The sequence below is a fragment of the Chroicocephalus ridibundus genome, chromosome Z (assembly GCF_963924245.1).
Source record: "Chroicocephalus ridibundus chromosome Z, bChrRid1.1, whole genome shotgun sequence".
NCBI lineage: Eukaryota > Metazoa > Chordata > Aves > Charadriiformes > Laridae > Chroicocephalus > Chroicocephalus ridibundus.
The window spans coordinates 18,862,153-18,882,789 of NC_086316.1; the positions used below are offsets into that span (position 1 = coordinate 18,862,153).

General features: G+C 40.1%; 2 protein-coding genes across 11 annotated transcripts in view; both read left to right on the forward strand.

Moving 5' to 3' along the window:
* DMXL1 (Dmx like 1) overlaps positions 1 to 3,722 on the forward strand; it is an 85,224-nt gene extending 81,502 nt beyond the window's left edge. For 9 of the 10 annotated variants that reach the window (XM_063321075.1, XM_063321077.1, XM_063321079.1 and 6 more), the window contains one exon: positions 29 to 3,722. In XM_063321075.1, coding sequence (XP_063177145.1) covers positions 29 to 253 — 225 coding nt within the window. In that variant the 3' untranslated portion in view covers positions 254 to 3,722. The remainder of the gene's footprint in view (positions 1 to 28) is intronic. The other variant, XR_010069172.1, reaches the window with a different exon arrangement.
* A 931-nt stretch (positions 3,723 to 4,653) lies between these two features.
* TNFAIP8 (TNF alpha induced protein 8) overlaps positions 4,654 to 20,637 on the forward strand; it is a 63,627-nt gene continuing 47,643 nt past the window's right edge. The window contains exon 1 of the mRNA XM_063321187.1: positions 4,654 to 4,777. Within this exon, the coding sequence (XP_063177257.1) occupies position 4,777 (1 nt within the window). The 5' untranslated portion in view covers positions 4,654 to 4,776. The remainder of the gene's footprint in view (positions 4,778 to 20,637) is intronic.

Genomic DNA, 20,637 nt, shown 5'->3' on the forward strand with positions numbered 1-20,637 from the left:
AGACACTGACGTTTTGATGCTTTTTCAGGTATGGAGTCTGTCTACATTTAATCTTCTTCACACTTTCATCAATGAGCATGCTCGACAGTCTCTCTTCAGAAATATTGGGACGGGAGTCATGCAAATTGAGACAGGACCAGCAAATCACATCTTCTCTTGTGGTGCTGATGGAACAGTAAAGATGAGAATCTTACCCGATAGATTCAGCCCTTTAAATGATGTGTTAAAAAATGATGTGAAATTTATGATCTAGTATTTTTCTCAGAACAGTGTATAACATTCCCCTTCTGCCATCCCTGAAAAGATTTCTCCTGGAACTAGCCAACAAAGCAGATACACAATAATAGCTTGTGCCACAAAGATGCTTTTTGTTTCATTTTTTTCCCTGTATTTATTACCTGGAGCTTTTAGTCCCTGATGCACTGATGCCTTAAAGATTAAGAAGGTCCTTCAGATTTTGATCATTGCCTAAAATAAAAGCTATATGTGACTCCCAGTTATATACTTACAATATTATTAAGATGTTGCTGAAGAGGTTTACTCTTCCTTTTGAGGTAGTTACACTCCTACCTGGAGTGTTCCATCTGGGCATGGACTCTGCTTATATTCAGCCACTGGCCGCCTTGTAAAAGCAGGTCTGTCCAGATGGAAACCTTAGATAATGTTACTCTCTCACTGTGGCAACCGTAACTGTCTCTCTTCTCAACTTCTTTAGTCAGCTGACAATAAAAATTTATACCTATATGTAGAAGAGAAACAAAGCCTGTATGAGTAGGTACTCCTGGCCATGCAGGCATTCATGTAATGAGCCACTCCCGGTCTCCATTCCTGGAATCCAGGCTGTTTACCTCTCTAACTTGCCTGATCTTCTTCCTCTGATCTAGGGTATAAGAGACTGAAGGATGCTCTGTAACTTGTCTTCTGTTCTATAGCTTGAATCCCTGCCATCAGGATGGCAGGCTTACCTTTTGAAAAGAAATATATTTTTAACCCTGAACACTCCCTTTACAAAAATATGTAAATATTAATGGATATCTTCCTAGTAACATAGTCAAGATTATGTGTGAAGCTTTAGTCTTGGTCAAAAAGATACAGGAAGATACTGCTTTAGGTTATGGCACTAGAATTTCTTCAAAGAGTATTTATTTACATGTCTGTAGAGGAAAAAAAAACTAATTTATTTTTACATTTTTTCCAGTAAGACTTTTATTTAGCCCAAAGACACTCAGATCATTCTTAGCACTTAGTTCTTGTTTGTCGTCTTTTCCTAAGTACTTTAAAAAAGGAAAAAAGTTCAACAGCAAAGTAACACTGTCAGTCTTGGTACGGTATGTTTACATCTGGTGTAAAATGAAAAAAAAAAAATTGAGAAGGATAGATGGATTATTATTTTTTTTTGCCAAAATATTAAACAGCATAACTTAAGTGTTTGACCAAATTATTAATGCACAAAGCCTTTACATTTGCTTTTTTTTAGTCAGCTAAAAACTGTTTCTGTAAGTATTTTCATTTACTTTTCCTGACTTGAGAGCTTGACAGAGGTTTAATTTGTAAATTAGATGTGAGGCTGGATTACTTGAATGCCAATGGTGTACTTTTTGCTAAAAGATATTTTGTGAAATATAGCACCAAGATATTAACTGTAAAATAAACTTGTTAAATTAGGAACTATGGGGATAAATAAAGCATAGCAGAAATGAAGGGCTCGTAAAACGAACTTTGTAACATTCTCAGGATGCTTTTATCTTAAGAATATAAAATTGTTTAAAAAGATTTTGTAAAATGTATTAAGGTCATTTTAAATGTATGTTTCGCAAGTTGCAGTGCAAACACTATGAAGGTTTTTATGCACAGAACCTGAATTTTCAAATTGTGCAATAAAAAGAATGTGAATATTTTGCCATGAAGAAACATGTGACAGCATTTCAAACTGGTACAGCTGTTCAGTGATTCAATTGTAATTGTTCTTCCACAACACTTAAAGACTGAAATCAAAATTGATATCAAAACAGTTTAAGTACAGTGATGGACCAGAAAAGTGACTGACTGAAAGTGACACCACCTTACAAAACAGACTTGCCCAATGTGTATGTCAGTGACTCAGTGACTGAGTTTCTAATATTCCTTGTTCTTATGAAAGAAGGAAAACAGTGGAGTTAACAGTAGCACACTCCTTGAGAATCAACTGAAACCCTGACTTTGTGTAGCTGCTTATATACATGCATTAGTTTTATGTGCCCACTGAACTAACCAAGTTACATTCAGAAAAGGAAAATGTGCAAAAATCATTGCAAGATTATGTAATGATGTCGTTGGTGTTTTGTCCTTAAATATTTGTATCTCATTAGCTTTAATATTTCAAGATCAGTTTATTGTACTGGCAATCACAAAAAAGCTGTCTTACCATCTGCAAACGGAGCAGATTTTGTATGTAATTTGCCAAGACATACAACATTGTCATTTTTCTGAGTAGAGCTGCACTATGAATAATCATGGCAAACTTATGCTTATACCAGAAAAGTACTGACTGTGAGCAGGCATTTTCAATAATGTTTATAGTTATCATAAGCTACTCTCAAAACTAAATTATGTAAAATCACAGTGTATTTGCCACACCTTCATAATCTTTCCAATAAATCCTGCAGAAACTCAACCTTCTAGAATTCCATGTTGCTGCTACTTCACTTACAAATCAGTTGTTTGCTTGTATAATGTTCATTGATGTTTAACAATTATTGTAAGTCAGATTATCAGTAGCTTGCTTGTAATGGTGGAATCAGAATGAGTTCACTTCTGTTGTATCTGAAACTTTTAAAGGGACACTCTCAACTTAAAATTTAGTCATTGGGGAAAAACTGAACTCAAAACTTTTGCATCTGTTGCCTTTAACAACTTCCACCGACTTTTGTCCTTCAGCAATTAATGTTTTCTCCCTGTTGCTGTGCAAGTTAACTCAAACAGAAGGGTAATAGCGGCTACACAGGGTTTTGGGCTTGAAGTAGCCATCTGCACAAATTGAACTTAAAATTTGCATTTACGGGTGCCTAATCAATGATAACTCCATGTCCAGACAAAACTACTTAGCTTGTAGTTGACAATGTCCCTTTTAAATATCATAGACTAGCAGCTGTGACTTGTGTTTGTCTATGTAGCAATACATAATGCAATCGGAGTGTGTCATTCTTGTGTTGCTCATTGATTCAGTTACCTCAAACAGATCCGTGATCCAAGTTTTTTGCTATTACTTTAGTAACTTGTGAGAGTTAAAACTCTGGCCATCTGGGTACTTAAACTGGCCTGCTCTGTGACTTTTAACCAGAAAATTCTCAGCTGACAGCTGATATTGCAGGATGTTGGTGGAGAAGGATGGAGAGTGGAGTAGATGTCAGATTTTGTACCATGCTGCTGTGGCACAAGGTGAGCTTACACATGTTTTACTGCATTTTAGGAACCTTGCTACCAGTTACAGGAAATAAACTGTTGAGAGGTCGTGCATTAGGTACCACTCCCTTCCTCTTAAGAGCTCCCCGTGTTAGTTTAGTTGCAATAGGTATGAAAAAAGCAACAGTGATTAAAAGGAAATAAGCTTGGAGACAGTATGTTCTCCAAGGTAATTTTTTCAGATGTTTATTTTTACTAAAAATAGGAAAACCACCTCTAATGGCAGGGTCAGCACACTGATCAAACTACTTTCTATAAAATAAAGATATTGATTTACCAAGTTTCTTGGTGTTTCTTATTCCTCCCCATTTCTAGCTCTAAAATATGCATGATTTTGATCTTTCTCCTTTCCCGTCTTTTTTTTTTCTTTTGTAATGCCTTAGCTTTTCATGCTTTAGTCTTTCCTTGTATTAGCTTTTTTATGTGTGTGTGTGTGTGTGTGTGTCTGTTGTTTTTGGGGTTGGTTTGTGTGTGTGTGTGTGTGTTGTTTTTGGGGTTGGTTTGTGTTCTTTTGGGTGGTTTTGGTAGGGTTTTTTTTGGGGGGGGGGGATGTCGTTTTCTGGTTTTGTTTGGGGGCTTTGGGGAGTTTGGGGGAGTGGGTTGTGAGGTTTTTTGTTTGTTTTTAATTCAATGCATAACTATCAGTTGTAATCAGTTCTAAGTAATTTCTCAGTGTAATGGGGCTGTGGTGGTGATGGTGCTTTCTGTCATTTCTTCCACAACCAACTTTTTTAAGCCTTTGCCTGTTTCGTTTAAACTTTACAGCCCGCGAAGGCCCCAGGGAACTCCACCTCTGCAGTTTTCCCACCCCGGGAAGAGACAGACCGATGCTCTAGTTCTACTCTAGGCAGCAAGGTGCTGCCAAAATTAAAAATAACAAAAAAAATACTTCATATACATCTCGGTAGAGCGAAAGAAGAGGGGGTTTGGGGGCTTACCCTCGCAATAACTGTAACTCCTCCGTCGGTAGCACAGCCGGAAAAGACGCAAAGAAGAGCAGGACCCCAGCTTCCCGCACCGGGGCTGTGCGTGTTTAACCCCCCCTTCTCCACCTGGTGTTCGCTCTCCGAGCGGGCGGACACTGACCGCGCGGCCGCCCGCCAGCTGCCGGTGCGGGACTAACGGCGGGCGAGGGTTGCCCGGCCTTCCCGCCCCGGCGCGAGCGGTGGCGGGCAGAGCCGCCCCTCTCCCGCCCGCCGTCGCCGCGCCCCGCCCCGCGGCCCGGGGGGAGCCGGGGTTGCCTCCGCCGCGCCCGCACCGCCTCGTCCGCGCCGCTCCCGCCGCTCCCGCCGCCAGCCCCGAGGAGGCGCCGCCGCCCCCGCCCCGCGCCTACACAGTAAGTGCTGCCGGCTCCTCGCCGCGGGGGTCCCGCTCCCGCCGCCGCCCGGCAGGCCCTTCTAACCTTCTCCCCGCCGCGGAAGGAGCGGGCGAGGGCAGCAGCCCCGCCGCGGTTCGGGAGGGCCCGCGCCCGGCGGCGCCTCAGCGGCAGGGCGGGCCGGGCCCTGGCGGTCTCCCCGCTGAGGGGAGCGGCCGTGAGGGGGGCCCGGCGGCTGCAGGTGGCGGGGCGGCGAGGGGAAGCAGAGCTGGGCTCCCAGCGCCGCCACGGAGTTACTCGGGTTTCAGCAGGGGGGGCGAAGTGCGGGGGCCTGGGAGGAACTCGGGAAGCCCCCGCGGGGCCGGGGCCGGGGCCGGGGCGCGTCTCCGCCGCCTCCCGCCCCGGCAGCACCTGGGAGCGGCTTCTCCAGGTGGAAACTGCCCAGAAATCACTCGCGTCGAGAGTTTCGTCACGCAAAAAGAAAAGTATTTGGGTGAACGCTGTCGGTGGGCTTCCGCTCGGGGACGCCCGACTGCCTGCCCTCCCTCCGCCGCGCTTCCCGGGCGGCGGGGCAGTTTTCTGCCTTTTTTTTTTTTTTTCCCCAGAAGTATTTCTGCTTTCCGCCGGGGCGGGGGGAGAGGACCATCCCCCTCGTCGGGGTGTGCTTGAGCACGCTCAAAGCGAATCTGTAGCTCTTGAGGCACCCAACACGCGTGGTTAGGCGGCTGAATGCTGCTGGTGAAAGACAAAACTTCCCAGAGATAGGCGAGTTTGGTTTTGAAAATACTGCGAGCAAAAGTGCTGCCAGTCAAATTAGTTTGTGCCTTATTTGCATACTGCTAATTAAATAGGAGAGACGACAGTGCAGAGTGGGCTTGTCCTTGCTGGAAACCTGGATGGTCAGACCGTCCGTGCTGGAGGTCTGCGTGTCTCTAGAGGTGCACGTTCTCAATCTCACTTGACCGCACACGTGCACTGGCAAAGCAAGACACTGTCCGCATGGTGTTTGGCTCTGCACGTGTCTGGCTTCGGTTATGCTCCTTTGCCAATTAATTTCACGTAACAGGCCAGTGAAACTACTCGCGTTACAAACTGCCCGGCCAGAACTCCTCCGAGCACAGAGAAGAGTCTCCGAGCGGACGAGAAGCTGCTGGTCGCACTCACTGGCTGGGCTGGCTGCTGCCAGCGCTGCTTATCTCTTGTCGGCTCCAAATAGGAAATCTGCTCTGAAAGAGCGCTGGTAGCAGAGCCGAGCGCTTGCAGCCCTTGCTGCAGCAGACTAGCCTTTCGGTTGCCGCAGACCAGAGGTCGGGTCTGAAAAGCGTCGCTGGTCGGAACCTGATCACTTGTGGGCATCGCTGTGGGATCCGGAGTCACGGTTCTTCGCTGGCAGAGCTGAGGCCAGTATGGCAGGGGCAGCACAGGGTTGTGCCCTGTCTGTAAAGCCTAGATGGAGCCCTGATCCCCCACACCATTCATGTTCCCGAGGTGGGAAGCACGTTAGATTTAGATGGATGTTGTTTAAAAGCATGGGAAAAACCGCTAACGCTGTGTATTGTTTATTAACTCTTCCATTTAATGGCTTTTGGTGGGAATGTTTATTTCGTTGTGGTAGAAGTTTCTGATTATTATTCCTACTTTGCAGTGATTAACGAGCATTTTAGTAAACTTTGGAGACAGTGCAAGTCTGAGCTATTACAACTTGAAATCAGGCTGAATGCACTCCCTTCCTCATCATGTTCCTTATATCGTTGCCATGTATTAATAGTGCAAAAATGTAACATTGCCTGTTTGCAGACCTCAAAGAAGGACATGATCCATGTATTCCATGTTACATGAACGTGATACGTTTTTACCTTCTCCTCATTTAAAAAATTATAATGAGGAGGAGAAAAAACATCCTCAAGGGAATCAGCTACTCGAGCATTAGGAGAAGGTGTTTGGATGTTCCTCACTGCTCCATCCCAGAAGTCTATTTTCTAAGAGGTGGGAATCATCTGCTGTCTGTTAAATAGATCACCTAAAAGTTTGCTGACACTCTAAACAGGAATTGGTAGAAAAAAATAAAAGTCCAGAGAGGAAGAGTTTTGCAGTGGAAGGAGGTCCAAGACCTTTATTTAGAAGACAAAACTTGGTGAACTTGGAAGATGCTTAGAAGCAGGAAGAAGGAATTAAATGTTCTAGTACATTTACATGCTTATTTTTATGTAACCTGGAAGCAAATTTCATGTGGAATATTATCAAAACAAAACTTATGGTGCAGATCTTTGCAGAAGCACAAAACGCTCAGGCTTGAAATGGAAGTAGCTTGCTGTTTGCCCTAAACAACAGGAAGCTGCTCATTTCCGTTAAATAATAACTAGCCTAGTCTGACTAAACCTAGATTTCAGTGTACTTTGTGGCTTAATTTGACTATTTTGAGTTTTCTTTAAATACTCGCTGCTAGGTAAAGAATAATAATGGTTGCTTAAAATGTCTGAGGAGATCATCAAATGGTTGAGAATCTCAACCTTGGTCAACTTCTTATTTCAGAACATGAAGATGGGTCCTCCAAGTGATGGACAGTAAAATGCCTAATAACCTTTGAAGCAGATAATGCATCCCTGCAGATTATTTTTATACAAATAACAAAGTATGGTATGTAAATAGTATCTGGTTCGAGAGAAGTTACATCTTTATCATGAGCATTCTTCCAGTTTGCAGATGTTCACTCTTGAGTTTACCTCTTAATAGAGATTTTGGCCTAGAATTTCCCTTTTTTCTTTTTTTTTATTAATTCTTATACATGAACAGTAAAAAGATAAAAAGGAAAAAAAAAGTTACCAAGTGATATTTGTCATGATCTTAGCATTGGATATATCTGCTTAAATTACCTGCTTAATCTAAATGGTTGGTAGTATGTTTTCCATAGTTTTTACTGTATTGATTACCTTCTAGCAGCTTTGACTACTGTTTGGGTAAATTTGGTTCTTGGATAGCTTCTTACATCACTGAGATAGAATACAAGGCATTTGGTCTGTACTTCACTTCCTTTCTTTTTTTCTTTTTTGTTTTGTGTTCATCCGTTGTAGGTACATTTCTTGCCATTTCTTGTATTTTCCACCTGTAGGTAGAGCATCCAAACTACTTTCATCTTCCCCCACTGACAGTTTTCCTGTGCTTTAAGTTAGGTTTTGTGGATCAGAATGATCTGATGAAATAAACAAAATTTAACTGAAAATAAAGTATATAGGAAGAATTTTTTCGTGGGGAATGTATAACTTGTATACAATATATCTTGAACAAGCGTCGAGACATATTCCAGTGATATGTATCTCAGTTTAACAAATTCTAGTACTCTTGTCTCTGGTTTGGAGTATCAGTACACAGAATGTCGTGCTCCAGGAGCTGATGATTTAATGGCAAAGTAACTTAGGGACTTTTTAGCATTGGTTTGGGGGCTTTTGGTGCCTATATGCACACAGCCATGGGTAGCCATGTTGTCAGTTTGATCTGTAGTAGAAATGTTTGCAACATTTTTCAACTGTGATGTAGCGGAAAATGTAGTCCTCTTTATTTGAGACTGGCTTCATAATCAAACAAAGTGAGTATGGCTTGAAATTAGTTATGTTTTTTTTTTTTCCTTATGCCTCCAGCATCTTCAGATCATAAGACCCAAAATTAAATGTTTTGTGTGGTCAAGTAGAAGTTAAGATGGCATTTTCTCAGTAAAGCAAGCAAACAAGAAGTTTCACTCAGCTTTTTTATACTCTCTTTCTCAAATAACGCTTTGCTCAAACCAGAATTTCCTTTTTTAACTGAAGACAGACGGATGTCACCCCCACTGAGAAGTGTGATCTCTGTGCCCTGAGGCTGAGGTATGTAATGTGCAGAGCAGTAGCACATGCCCGTTTCATTAGCATCTCTCACAAGTCTCAGAGAAGGCGAATACATGTACAGAATACATCTCAGAGTACAGAATACATGATTCAACTTAGAAGCTAATAATCATGTGCTTCAGGTGCTGTTCTCTGAACTGATCATTGACACTGTTGTTTTAGACAAAACATCACTTCTTTCTTTTCCATTATTTCACAGTGGTGGTTCCTAGGATCTCTGCAGCAGCCTTGAATTTAATAAGACAGGTGTGTGAGATGGAGTATCAAACAAAATGCACACCCTTTAAATGATGCAAGTTAAAGCAATTACTTAATTTCAATTCTATTTTTGTTTAGAAACCCAGATGGTGAAAAGTGAGCAAACCTCACAGGAACTTCAGAGGTGTTACATGCCTTTTAGATGATAAAACTAGTTGGCAAAATTAGTTGGCATTGCCAGGTTAATAAGATGTATATTGAGGATAAACTCCAGAAGATACCAGTACCAAAATCTGCATTTCTTTCAATGCTTTCTCATTAACCAAAAGCTTATCTCCTAACAGGTGATATGCCTGGCTTCATCCAAGATCTCATTTTTCTTCCAGAAATAAATAGGTTGATTTTTTTTAAATACCTAGTTTTGAAGTCCAATTTATATTACAGAATCAACAAAACTAGACATGTTAAAACCCAGCATTTTCTTCCAATTTATGGAATAATGCAGTGTAGAATATAATGGGCTTATCCTATGGAAATGGGGCTGGGTGCAGTCATTGCTAATGGTGGTTATTTGGACACATGTCTGACCATGAGTGATAGTTGTTAAATCACCTGGAGGAGGTGTGTGTGAGCAATGGGCTGGGCTCTCTACATCCACAGCAGAGTATTTGCCCTGTTTCGTATCCGTGTCTGGAGGCCCCAGAATTCAGAACGAACTGGTGGAAATTATGTTTGCCATATGCATTTGATATTTATTAGCTGCGTCCATAGCAAAATTTTTGTTGTGTTGCATGCTTAAGCCTCCTCAATGAATGGTTAATTTTTACTTTTTTTTTAGGGAGCATGTCTGAATTCTGTGCCCTTGCTAAGGAGCTGCTCTTGAGAGCAATTCAGGAAATGGAAGAGCAAAGCAAACTGTTTAAAATAAAAGTGGCTGGTGTTTGATAGTTGAAATTTTTACTTCCTTTTAGTGTCTTCATCTGATATTTATAATCTAGCTTCCTGCTAATCAAATATTTTTATAGAGACAGTATGGGTTTTCTTGTTTGGTCTACAAAAGTTACTGCGGCTCAGGTATACTCAGGATTGGCTGAACTAAAGAAAAACCCATAACTATAGTCCATGTTATCCCTCTACGTAGCAAATATCTGTAAAAGGACAGAATATATTAAACTATAAAGTACTGTGAAGTGGGAGAATAAGCTCTAAACTGAGAAATCATACCTCCACATATTTTCAAACATGTTTGTCTGTTGAGCTTTGAAGTTGAATACCTAATTTGTGAAGGAAGTAAAAAACCCCTTTCTTTACCAGTAACTGATTTTCAATCCCTTTATCCTCTCCAGCATACATACGACACACAGGTAACATAATAAAATTGGCTGTCTTGGAAGGCATTTTAAGGAATAAAGCAGTAAGTGATCCAGGGAAGCGAAGAAAATATTTAATCTCTTAGGGGGGAAAAAAGTGTTTAAGGAGGAGATAATAGTTTTATTCAAAGACTTGATGAAGTGGAGTTTAGCAAACAATATGCTATTTAGCAAGCAAAATGCATTTCAGTGATTGACTGGGAAATACAATGTCTGTGATCACTGTGATTCTCCATGAATTTCCCTTTAGTTTCTAGCTGAAGTAGGTTGTTTTGGACCCAATTCCCATAGAGCAGTGTCAGTCGCTTCCAATGTGATGGGTAGTACTGAGCTACTAAAAGCACGTTGGCATTACTGCAGAATATTATACTCGCCTAAAGAACATGTTTTATCTCAAGTACGGCTGAAGTTCTGGAAGTTACTCCAGAAATTCTGGAAAAAAAAAAAAAAAAAAAAAGTATCTTTCAGGTGATGAGGAGCATTCTCTGTCAGCATTCTGTTGGGTAGGTGTGCTAGCTACTGCTCCAGGCGTATAGCACTGCTGTCACTCAGGCCTTTAATTCCCGCTTGCCCCAGCGCTGCAGAAATCTAAGACATAAGCAAGTCATTGGTGTCACTGTAGTATTGTTGATGGAGGATGGGGGGAATAAAATCATCTGTATGGACAGACATTGATTTTGAAAACATTGACATTGAACATTGAAAATGTCAACCTTTATATTGGAACTTGACCACTAAAATAAAAGATCTGCCTGGGCTCATAAATCTTCCACTGCACCGTTCTGATTTCAAAATGTGTGTTATGCAGTAGATCCTTTTTATCCATAAATGGTCCACTGTGTAGCAGAAGTCCTTATCCCCTCCGGACATAAATAGCGAAATGATCCTAAAATATGGCTCAACTTTTTTGTTACAATGCCTGAAGTAAATAACTGCCTCTTGACTTACTGAAATCATTTTGTGTTATTTTTATACAAATAGTTATGAAGGGGGTTTTGGTGCTGCTTTGCTTTGAGGAACGAAGAGGAAGTTGCTGCTATGTTAATTACTATTAATCAAGCGTCACAGTTTTATGGGAAGCGGTCAGTTTTTAGAGCTCTCTCTGGTACATTGTGGTTAAGTAATATGAAATATGTAGCAAAAATATATCTCCATCTTTCCCAAAATGTTTCATAGTTTATTTGGATTATTTAGATACTGTAGTTTCAGAAGGCTGTAAAGAAGTACTGGTTGGCACGGGAAGGTACCTGTGACTTTCTGGCTCATCTGCTGCAGAAGATACTCTCCAAGTATTGAGTGTGTGTAGGCACAGAAAAACCTAGATAGAGTAAATCAAGTTAAATATTCTGTAATTAAGCCCTGATTGTAGAGCCCATTTAGAGTGTTCATAATTAGATTTGTGTTTATTTATGATATCCTTCTGCTTCTTGGTAGAAGAATATTTCTGTTGCGTATTTGCTTAGCCTATTTTCTTTAGCGTATAAAAGTAATTTTTGAGTCCTGTGGAGGAACCTTTGCCCACCTTCAGCTCACCCCACATCCTTCCTCCTCAGTTTGGAACATAAACTCTGCATTTTATCAGCTGCACTTCAGCTGAATTTTGTATTTAATGCTTCTTTACAAGATGAAACAAAAATCAACAAAAATTGTTCAGTAAATATTTTTTAAAAACTTCCAGCTCATCTTCATGTTTTATGATCAATAAATGTTCATATTAAGATTTGATCTAATGCTGCTGTCTTTATGACTACTAACTGCAGAATTGTTTTATTTAAAAAAAATAAAATCCCATTCTGAGCATACCTTGGCAACCTACTTAGAGCTTTATGTCCTTGATATATTTTTAATTGTTGAATGTATATTGAAGAAAATAATTTGCTACTGTTGGGCCTCCAACTTGTAGTGTTTGGGATTCCAGATGTAAAACCTCTCTCTCAAGTAGTCTAGACTTGGTCTTATTTGTGGTATTGCTCACACTTTTAGCAGTGTTATCTTTTTGGCGTGATTGGAATGATTTTGTAAACAGCTAGGGGGGTTTAGTTGCATGTGGAACTTAATTATGCTTTTTATGAGATTAAAAAGTAGAAGCCTTTTGCATAAGATACAGGGAAGAGGAGAGGAATGTAAATAGAGGGTAGAGCAAGAGAGACAAAGATGAGCTTGTTTTAGGAGCTTTGAAGTGTGCTTAGCTGTCCAAAACTTTGCAAGTCAAGTTAGAAGGAAGTAGTTGATAATCTTCATCTTTAGCTGTTTAGTTATGGCTATTATTACAGTGTAATATGGAATAATACAGCTCAAGGACTTTTTGCATCTGTGCTGTTCTTGGAATTTTTGTGCAACAAAATCAAGAAGCTGTGTTGTTTTATTTGGTTAACCTTGTGATGCAAACTGACTCTCTTGCATTTGAGCAAAAGGAGAGATCTGCATTGGTGGGATAACAGGTCTAATATTTCATATTCCACCCTCCCAACTTCTTACAAATTAATAAAAACAATTATATAAATATGTGAGGTTCATTTGTAGGGATATCTCCTGCTGAAGTCTCAAGGGGATTCAGGATGAGTGTAGCAAAGTTTTTCTGAACACCTTCCTGTGGTTTCCAACAGTTTCAGAATAATTTAAACATGCTGAGGGAAGGCTAATTTTTTTTTTTGTTTGACTACAGTTCAGTTTTCTTTTCTTGTATCACTAAGTAGTATTTAATGTTAATAATAATGTGGCTAAGTTCCAGAATGCTTTAGCCTCCTATCTGACAAAATCACGAAATAAGGTAATACGGATTTGTTACTGTGAGCAGCGTAATGGGAATTGTGATACTTTTCTCTTTAGCTGCCAGTCCCTCCCCCCCCCCCTTTTTTTTTTTTGCTAGTACTTGACAGCATATTGATAGGTGGAATTGTTCCTCATTTGACGGTATCATTCTAAAAATAGTTTATATGATGTTCCTATATTTCCATGAATTTCATTATCAAGGTCTTATCTGCTACTTTATGTGAATTCAATTGATTGTTTCCAGGCACATCCACTGAATTTATTATCCACTAAAATGTTTGTTGCAGTGTATTAGATTAGTCTCATGTTAAAGAAAAAAGAAATCTGCAAATCCATTTTTGCTTGGAGCTTTTGAAAACTTACTAGAAGTTACATGTAGCATTAAATGTGATTAACCTTTGAATTGTAGAGAAATCTGTATAATCCAAGCTATGAATTTGTGTTGTAGTGGTCTGCAAAACACCACACTGGGCAACGATGCAGAAAGTATGCTGATTGCAACCGAATGCTTTTGTGCAGATTTGCTAGCAGTATTTGCTGTACAAGTGGTTTTGAATATGCAGGTGAATAGTGTAAAGTCACTTGAAATGTGAATTTTGTGCTAATACTAGGAGGATAACTGGGGAATAGATGAGTACTGAATGTGAAGTCAGTGATGGGCAACACAATACTGTGTATATTTTTATTTATTTATTTCTGTAAGGTGTTCAAATACAATCTCAGATAATTAGTGGTTTATACATTTCTTCTGCTTCAGATATCAGGCTGGTTAGGAGAGAGTGCTGGAAGTTTGGATTGTTACAAAAAGATCTGTCTGGTGAAGGCGTGTTCTAGGTGACATCAGAAAATGAAGAGCACAGGACACAGCCCTTACTATTAACTGCAGTTTGTACAGTGCTGTCCATCTCGTCTGGCATGCCTAAACACTGGTGGTTTGCCTCTGTTTTCCAATAAGCTTTGTGTGCATTGTTTTTTTGTTACCTGTAGTTTTTTAGAAGTTTCTCAGTATTTCAGCATACACATGTTTTAATCACTTGCTTCAAAGTTGAAGACCTTTAAAAAAATAAACTGGGTATGCAAGAAGTACCCAGTTCCACGTATCAAGTGGATATCAACGTATTTAGTTGTGGTGATCACAGAACATGGTGTATTGAAAACATTTTTGGAGGGTTTGTGTTCAACTGATGGGGAGTTGGCATGTGAGACTTATAAAGTCTGCAAGGGTCTAAACCCAGAGTATGTGCTGCTGTTACGTACACAGGAAGCCATGTCACAAAACCAGCCTCATTTTCTGCTTAAACACAAAAGGCTGTATGTAGGTGACTGAGTTTGGGAAAGGAGAGTGTATCATTACAGTGGACTTTGAAATTTAATTTTAAAATGATAGGAAAGCTGACTTCTGTAATAGCCAAGCTTAAACAAAGCATGCACCATTTAACAATCTACTAGTTTTAAAATTGTGACTGAGAAAAATAGTGCAGGAGTCTACAGCTAAAAATGGCCAATTTCACCTTTATTTGTTTACAACCACTTTGTTTAAAAAGTGAATAGTTATAGTGCAAGTCTGAAAGTTGGTGATGTCTTGATAGTAGTAAATACATTGATAGAGAAGAATGGCAATTAACAGATAGGCAAAGTGATAATTGAATTCAGAACTTGATCCAGTACTGGGATAGGAATAAGGAGAAGTCTCAAGGACCTTAAATTAACTTCTTGACACCAAAACAATAGACTGAAAATAAAAACTTTATGTATGTGTAAGGGCTTTTTTCTAAATATTAAGAGCTGGATAACACCATAACAGTGTAACCCAGAGCTAACCAAAAACATTTGACGGCACTGCCAGGCAGAAGAGAGGTCTTTCTCACAGCTTGTTCATGCTACAGAAGAAGTGGTTTAGACACCTAGCATGACAGTCTGAAATTATCTGACTGTGCAGTATTTTTTTGCGCTCCGTGAACTCGGGGCTTGCTATGAAAAAGTGGCAGAATCAGTGAACTAAAGCATTTTTAGATACTGTTTCTGGTTTGGGTGGATATGAGCTGAAAACTCTTAAGAGAATTTTACCACAGTAAAAGCATGTTGAAGGTGTGTTGGCTTTAGAGCACACGCTTGCCTCAAGAAAAGCTGGCAGACCCTGTGCGTACCATTAATTGAAGCTCGCGAATGGGACACGGCTCTTTGCGAGGGTCAATAGCTAGCGTGGTGCCTTGGACCACAGGGACACCTGGAGCAGAAGCACCACATGTGGCGTGACTGTTGTGGGTGGCCCATGTCTTCTGGGGGTGACCGGGGCACCCCATCAGCACATCACATAAAGTGCCTTGCAAAGTCCTCATACATGTTATCTGCCTGGTTATCTTATGGTTGTCTACCTGGAGTAACCATCCACCTTCAGTAATGCTCTGGTATCAGACAAGGGTATTTGTGTCTCCTGCATTCAGGAAGGTGACCAAGTACAAATTTTCTGAGGTTATGCTGCACACTTGAGGGAAATAAACATTTTGTCAATTGATGCTACACAGACGGCGGGAACAGCGGTGACCATTGCTTAATTTCCTCTGCTCAGGTAAATTCAGCTGAAGTTCCCTCAAGGGCAACACTACTGTGCCTGACTAATTTGGAGGCAATTTGTTCAGGTGCTTAATGTTACTGCAGTATAACCCTGAAAATAACATGCCTTAAGCTTGTTTATACCTTAAACAAGATGGTATTGTAATTATGATTTTCCAGCTATGGAGTGAGTGCTGCTTGCTGAAGCTGTGTGTCCTGTTAGCAGAAGCCCTTCATAGAGCTGTGGAAATTCTGTTCTCTGGACATTCCCCAATCCACTCTCAACCCCTTTTATTGAAAGAAAGTATTAGGAAAACAGTAACTTTCTCCAAAATTAAACATACAAAGACCTGTTAGAATCTGCTAGAATTTTGAGTTAAAAAGCACATTGTGATATTATCCTCTCTATTCTCCACATGTGGCTGCAGAGCATCTTTGACCACTTGTTGAAGTCACCAGTACTGGTCACCTTAGTTTGCAGTCACAGTCCTTTACAAGCAACTGAAGACCGGATCACCTAATGGATCTACCTGAGGAACAAATAATTTGCAAACAACAATTTGATGTTATTTCCCTGGGCTGATACATCCGTTGCTATGTCTGCCCAAATAGCATGGTGGTAGAGCCACCAGCCCTCAGAACTTGCCACGGAAAAGTTGTATTTACGTACAGTTGATTTGAGAGCTGGAGCATCCATTTTGTCTGATGACAGTTCTAGGAGATATGAACGTACCCAAATGGAAGATGACAGAGATGTATGGTGGGTGATGAGAGAGGCTGATGGGGTACGTCTGAGCGTGACGGGCTCCCACCACTCCTGTTACTTCTGACTTCAAGGCCTTTCAGCGTGCGCTGAGCCTGCAGCAGAGCACAGCGGTGGGCGATCGTGTCCTGAAAGTTATGCTCGTGTATCTGAAAACTTCGCTGAATACAGTTAGGCTTGAAAAAGGAAATAGTTGCCTGTACAAATACAATTATTGCTCAGCAGTTATTCTGTAATACTTAATTTGTGGCAGTTTATAGCAAAACTAACTCCTATTTTGGATCTGAATCTTGAAGTGAAACTTTCAGTGCAAGATCGCTTTGAGGGAATAAAAGTCAAGTGCTTCAAAAGGATGACCTCTTTTTTTCTTAAAATTATTTCAAGGTGTGGTATTTATGCATAACTTAATTTTTAGCTATAAACAGGCATTGATGGAGTAGTTCTGATACTTAAAATGGGAATCCTGAGGCTGTTCGCAAATCCCTGTCAGGAAAAAAGTTAGAGCAATAATAATTTGGCAGCCTGGTTTAACAACTGAGGGAAAATGTGAAGATAAACTAATGATGTTAACCTAACATAAGCTAGTGAAATAAACAGATGAAATTCAAAAATTGTGGAAAGACTTCAGGCAGTATCTTGCCTGCTCCCTTAGTACCAACTTTTTTTCCAGTGCTCTAAAGGAAGTTAAACTAATTAATTTTACACCCATCTATTCTTGTCGTACCTCTGGCACTATACATGTACGTACATACATATAAATGTTTACTCTGACTAGCAAGTTTTGCAGTTCCTCTTGTTTGGGTCATAATACAGGACTTGTACTAAATTCTTATTTTCCATGCTGCTTTTCTCCAGAAACCCCCCTGAGATATTTGAATAGTGTAAGATGAAAGTAGCCTGAGATGACCCAGTAAGAAATAATCATCACAAAAGGAAAATGGGTTCCTCTTCGAGTACACAAAATGTTTTATTGACAGTAGAGGCGTGTAAGTGAATTATTGCTGGTAGCTATACAGCTGGTTGTGCGATCCAGGGTAACTATGTTTACAGAAGTTGAAGTGTTGTCTGTTTTGAACAAATCTAAACCAATCTGAAGAGAGTCTGGTGGAGGAAAGCATTCTCTGTGAACTATTAAGCTCCTTTTGCTCAACAGGCATGGAAGAGTTCAGACTTCTCTTATTTGGGTAAAACTTCCTTCCACATTGCCAAACAGAATTACTTAGAAGTACTTGATTTCTATTACGTTTTGCAATCATTTAGATAAATTTTCAGTAACTGATAATATTTGATCATGAGTATAATTTGAGATAGTTTTCTTACATAACACATGCCCATTTTTATACACAGTTTAAAGGTAATTCATACAAAACTAAACCTTCTTATACACAGGAACGTTTCTCAGACACCTGGTTTTAATGCTTGTTTATTGAATTGATTCACTAAATGCAAGGTGCTTTAAAAATTTTCTTTCTCCCTACAACTCATATCACGTATCTCTTCTCTTGATTGGTTGTGGGTTTTTTTCTCAGAGTGCTAAATCCAGACAGGTTTCTCTAAATTTCTCTGTAACAGCTGAACGTAGTTACACGTACATCAAGGAAGTATAGTGGATCTGAATAGCGTTCTCCTCTGCATTGTCATAACATACAGAAACTACGCTGATTAAAGCTTTTCAGTGCTTGGGACTGTAAGATAAATTGCTTCTCAAAACCTAATTTTTTTCACTTGTTCTTTCAATGGATCACTATAGGACTGAAGAAAGCGGGTCCAGATATTCAGACCTGCATGTTCATTCTTAACTCCTTCAATATTTTTTAAACAAAACTGTAACCCTGAATTTTCTTGGAAAATGCCTAGTATAGAGATAACTGCAGCATCCAGTCATTCTATTTTTTTCCTTGACTGTGTGGGTCCTTTTTTATCAATATCATAGGATAGTTTGGGTTTGAAGAGACCTTCAAAGATCATCTAGGTCCAACCTGCCTGTCATGGGCAGGGACATCTTTCACTAGGTCAGGTTTCTCTCAAAGCCCCATCCAACCTGACCTTGAGCACTTCCAGGGATGGGGCATCCACAGCTTCTCTTGGCAGCCTGACCCAATGTCTCACCCTCATCATAAAAAAATTCTTCCTTATATCTAATTTAAACCTACTGGCTTTCAGTTTAACACTGTTACACCTTGTCTGGTAAAAAGTCTCTCCATCTTTCTTGTAAGCCCCCTTTAAATATTGAAGACTGCAATAAGGTCTCCCTTCCCCAGTTCAAAGGAACTGTTTTTGGGTTTTTTTATTTATATTCAGAAAATGTATTTTTGGATCGGCTCTGTGTATTTTTATAAGTATTACTTATTTTGGTGGTTTTTTTCTCATGATTCCTGTTTATGTATAAAGCACAGCTTGACTGCGGAAACACAGGCAGTTACTCCTGAAGTATGACATTCACAGGTTCCCCTTTATGGTCTTGACAGGAGGGTGCTGCTTCAAGGAATGCACCTCTCCGGACTTGCAAGAACACCTTTTTTTGTTTGTCAGCCATGGGAAGCAAGCACTTTCAGCCTTTTCATGCTTGATTGGGTAGCATATGTAGATTGGGAACCTGTTTTTCAGAGGTAGAATTATGGAAATTCGTAACGCTGTTGACAAGTTATTTGCGTAGCCTAGAATGAAATTCTAACAGTAACTCAAAATAGCAATTAAAGAACCTCCTTGTGTTAACTACAACAACTGGCATAAGAGAGCTGTAAAGAAGCATACTTTGTCAATATCCATATAATAAAGAACTTTTACAGGGTGTCCTTTGGATAACGTCATTTTTTTGTTTCAAATGCACCGAGTTTTGCTCACAGTACCTGGTGGTAAAGTTGACTAGTTACAGCACATTCCAGGAAGCGCAGATGTTTGCCCTCTTGCAAAATAATGAATATATTTGTTGTAGAGACTGTGCAAGGAGACGAATCCCCTGGTGACTGGCACTGCTTTCCTTAGCAGAGAGCTTGAAGCCAGGAATCTGAACTGTTAAGAAACTGCTCCAGCCGATGCGTGTTAAAACCAGCATAAGCTTTTCCAGTCATAGACTGAAACCAACTCTCATGCTGCAGTCATCTGCCACTTTGACTCAGATTCTTCTCTTCCATTGTTTTTCAAATAGGAACTGTAAAAAATGTCACTTCTCAAGCTTCTTTCCTGAAAGAAGAAACTAAATTTACAATGGAAGCCTGTTAAAATAATTTCTGACATGGCAGAAGTAGAAAAGTGTCTATGACATTACTAAATGTTGATTTTTATTTTTTTTTTCAGTAGGAAGATAAATTTAAAGAAATTTAACTTTAAAAGCTATACTCCTGATACCAAGTCAATCAGAATCAAACTAATTATAGGTAATTTTCTTAGTTCCTCTTGCTTTGCATTTTAAAAAAATAATATTATGTCTTCGGACATAAATGTCACTGCTGTTCTTCAAATAATACTGAATACTATCCACTTCAATTCATAGAAAATCTGCTCTAGTGTTCTATCACTAATCACTGTGGGAGCATGCTAAATATTTTTGCTAATATTTATGCTGTTAGCTTGAAATCATGTGGTGCCAGCATTTTTGCCTTTAATAATTAAGACATCCCCTAATTCTTTTTGCTAAGAGGAGGTTTATAAGAAAGAGGGGTTTCGCTTTTGTCCTGGTCCTGTATACACTCATAGCATTTCATTAGACTGGTGGTGGCTGCGTTGTAGGAAGAGGTAACTGGAGGAAGCCTGCCTTCTCAATCACTGGCTCTACATCCCCCTGTAGCAGGCACCTGTCTCTCATGGTGTGGTCAAACCTCATTTTAATTCTGCATAGGTGCTTGCACCCTCTGCAGAGGTAGGAGGAGGAGTGGTCTAGTACTGGAGGCTTCTGATATCTTTTGTGGCTGCTCTGTTCTCACTTGTTTTTGTATCAGCCTGTGAGCTGAAATAATTCCTTCCGTTACCTGCTCTTCAGCCCCTGGATGTTTTTATAGACTGAGGTCTTCTGTAATGAGCTTGCGTGTTGGAAGAGTAAATATGCCAAACTCTTCTGCCTGCTGCTGCAGGATGGGCACTCCCTCCCCTTGACGGCCATGCTCTTCCTTTGCGTTTCCTCTGGTTTGAATTCTGCTCTCCTGAACAGTGTAGGTATGTAAATACTTTTGTTTGCATACATACGTATACATCCATCATAAGTAGCATCCGCAGTTAGAGTTCTGTCTCTGCTGGAACTACTTCTCTTGATTTTTTTCTTTTCTCTTCTTACTGGAGAGAGTACTGTCAGGCTCCTCTGCAAAGGGTTTCATAGTGCCAGAGGCACAGGTGTACCTCAGTGTTACCTGT